The 2,334-nt window shown below is 40.9% G+C and overlaps 2 protein-coding genes across 2 annotated transcripts in view; one reads left to right on the forward strand and one right to left on the reverse strand.

The window, feature by feature from the left end:
* The window catches only part of LOC119413748, an 880,117-nt gene that overhangs the window by 545,222 nt on the left and 332,561 nt on the right, over window positions 1-2,334 (forward strand). The gene's annotated exons all lie outside the window — the stretch shown is intronic.
* The window catches only part of fgf8a (fibroblast growth factor 8a), a 19,043-nt gene that overhangs the window by 14,009 nt on the left and 2,700 nt on the right, over window positions 1-2,334 (reverse strand). The window contains exons 2-3 of the mRNA XM_037674265.1: window positions 2,239-2,275; window positions 1,249-1,429 (exon numbers count right to left, since the gene is read on the reverse strand). Of these exons, the coding sequence (XP_037530193.1) occupies window positions 1,249-1,429; window positions 2,239-2,275 (218 nt within the window). The remainder of the gene's footprint in view (window positions 1-1,248; window positions 1,430-2,238; window positions 2,276-2,334) is intronic.

Genomic DNA, 2,334 nt, shown 5'->3' on the forward strand with positions numbered 1-2,334 from the left:
CAGTGGGAGTCTGGAAAGGACAAATTGGGTAAAACATGCACTTGTGTTTCCACTTACACACTTTCTCCTGTAATAAAATGATGCCACACACCCAGAGCAGCTCACACACATTGTGCAGCAGCTGGGAGCAAGAGCACTGAAACTGTGTGAAACTGTCGAAGCTGAGTGACGGCTTTCAGAGACGCACGAACAGGAGAGCAGCATGGAGCGGGGTTGAAGGTGGGGGTGAAGGGGGAACAGGAGCTATGCAGGAAATGTTGTGGAGGCAGAAGGAGGATGACTTCTAATGACTCTTCCAGACCTGCAGGATCTCTGGAGGATCACCTTTAGTGCTTTGGACAACCCACTGGGTGCTTGCACTGAGGCCTGAGCCTCCTCTGACTCCACAAACTGGAACCACAAATGGTTCCTCAAAGACTCACCCCCTTCACTGGGAAACTGAACTCCTTAAAAAAAACCTGTTGCATCTTGTTAATAGATGAACGGGCAGTGATTATCAGTTGATTATAAACAAATTAGGTCTGGCTAACTCATTTGCTTTTTTCACCTCTTCCATGTATGCTTTTTAAAAATATCAAAACCAAAATCATATAAAACAAATGTGTTATTTTTTTAATCATACACTATATTCATAACTTCATATCTTAGATGTTATTACTGTTTTTCTTATACATTTTATTGTTGGATGTAACTGGGACCCTGTGTACATAATTTCGCTCCACCACATGTACCACATGAGGTGCGAATGACAATAAAGAAACTCTGACTCTGACTCTCTGACTCTGACTGATATTCACTACAGTCCAGCTTCCACAATTTCATGAATTTTGAAAGTAAATTTGGGTCAGTTTGGAAAAAAAATGCTGACTGTAATTACACACACAAAAAAGAAAGAAAGAAAGAAAGAAAGAAAGAAAGAAAGAAAGAAAGAAAGAAAATGGGCAATAACTAACTAATAATAATAATAATAATAAAATAAAAACCTCCCTCTAAGTTAATTTTAAACCTGATCAAAGTCAAACACCCGACCATTTTAAAGTGTAGTTTTCTAAGATAAAATTAAATGATCAATTAAAATTAGTCATCTTTAAAAGATGATTTGCTGAAGGGACATTGAAGAGAATAATGTCTAAATTTAAAAATGAGGAGCTAAGAGAGTGATTGAAGTTAAACCTGGAAACATGACGTCATTCAGTGATTATTTTACATGTTCAGTGATGGACAAATGTTGGGTGGTCCTTCTCTTACCGTGCGCGTCTCCATCCTCAGCCATGGCGTTGATCTTCTTGTTGGGCAGGACCTGCACGTGCTTGCCGCTGGTTCGGCTGTACAGCTGGTAGATCCGGATCAACCTGCGGCTCACGCGGTCTGTCACTTTGCTCTGCTCGCTTACATGCTGCGTGAAATTAGGCGGGGACTGATTGGTTACCTGTCAGAAATTAGATGCATCACAATCATTTATTCACTTACTCGATTTGGCCTATTTTAATTTAATTTCTGTCAATTTAAGTATTTATTGTTTAATCCTGATCAACGCGGATCCCTCTGTGCGCCCTCAGGCTGAAGTGGAGCAACCAAAACAACAAGAACATCCTTTTTTTCTTTCTTCTTCTTTTTTTTTTTTTTTTTTTTTTTTTACTTTTGACGAGTGTGATGAGTTCCAGGAGGAAATGTGTCTAAATGAAGGTGACCGCTTTCAAAAACACGGGCTGTGTGATTACAGGCTGTGCGGAGAGGAAAATGTGCGCCTTTACGCACAGAGGAAGGAAAAAAAGGAAAAGGAGCCAAATTATCTTGAGCTGAACAAATGATAAGATTTTGTTTAGTTTTTTTTTAACACCCGCAGAACATCTGCTTTACATTTTTTATAGTTTAGCCTAAATCAGAATTTAAAAAAAAAAATTTTTACAATCCAAACGAGTTGAGTGTTGTAAAAAAAATAAACCTTGAATTTTGAACCTCGTGAGATCATTATGATATTTTTCATTATTTCCTCCTGCCCTCATGAACCGTCTGTGCCCGCGCGTCCTGTGCCAGGGCCGGTGTTCAGCCAGCTGCCAGCAGGCCGTGCACCCGCTGCCGCGCGCGCTGTGGGAGCCATCACATCACGTTACGATGCGCCCTGACTGCTGCGTGTTTAGGGTGCTCTACAGATAATATCTTGTTTTACTCATCACAATAAAAAACTAGCTTTACAAAGCACGTGCTATATGTGAAGGAACAAAAGCAGTGACGTACCTGAGCGTGGTAGCAAAGCGCAAACAAGTGTAGAAACCTGCAGAAAACGGGACAAAACGAGTCAATTATTTCAGGGTTTGGGGGGGGGGGGGGGGG

Source organism: Nematolebias whitei, chromosome 1, assembly GCF_014905685.2.
Source record: "Nematolebias whitei isolate Nwh7 chromosome 1, NemWhi1, whole genome shotgun sequence".
Classification (NCBI taxonomy): Eukaryota; Metazoa; Chordata; class Actinopteri; order Cyprinodontiformes; family Rivulidae; genus Nematolebias; species Nematolebias whitei.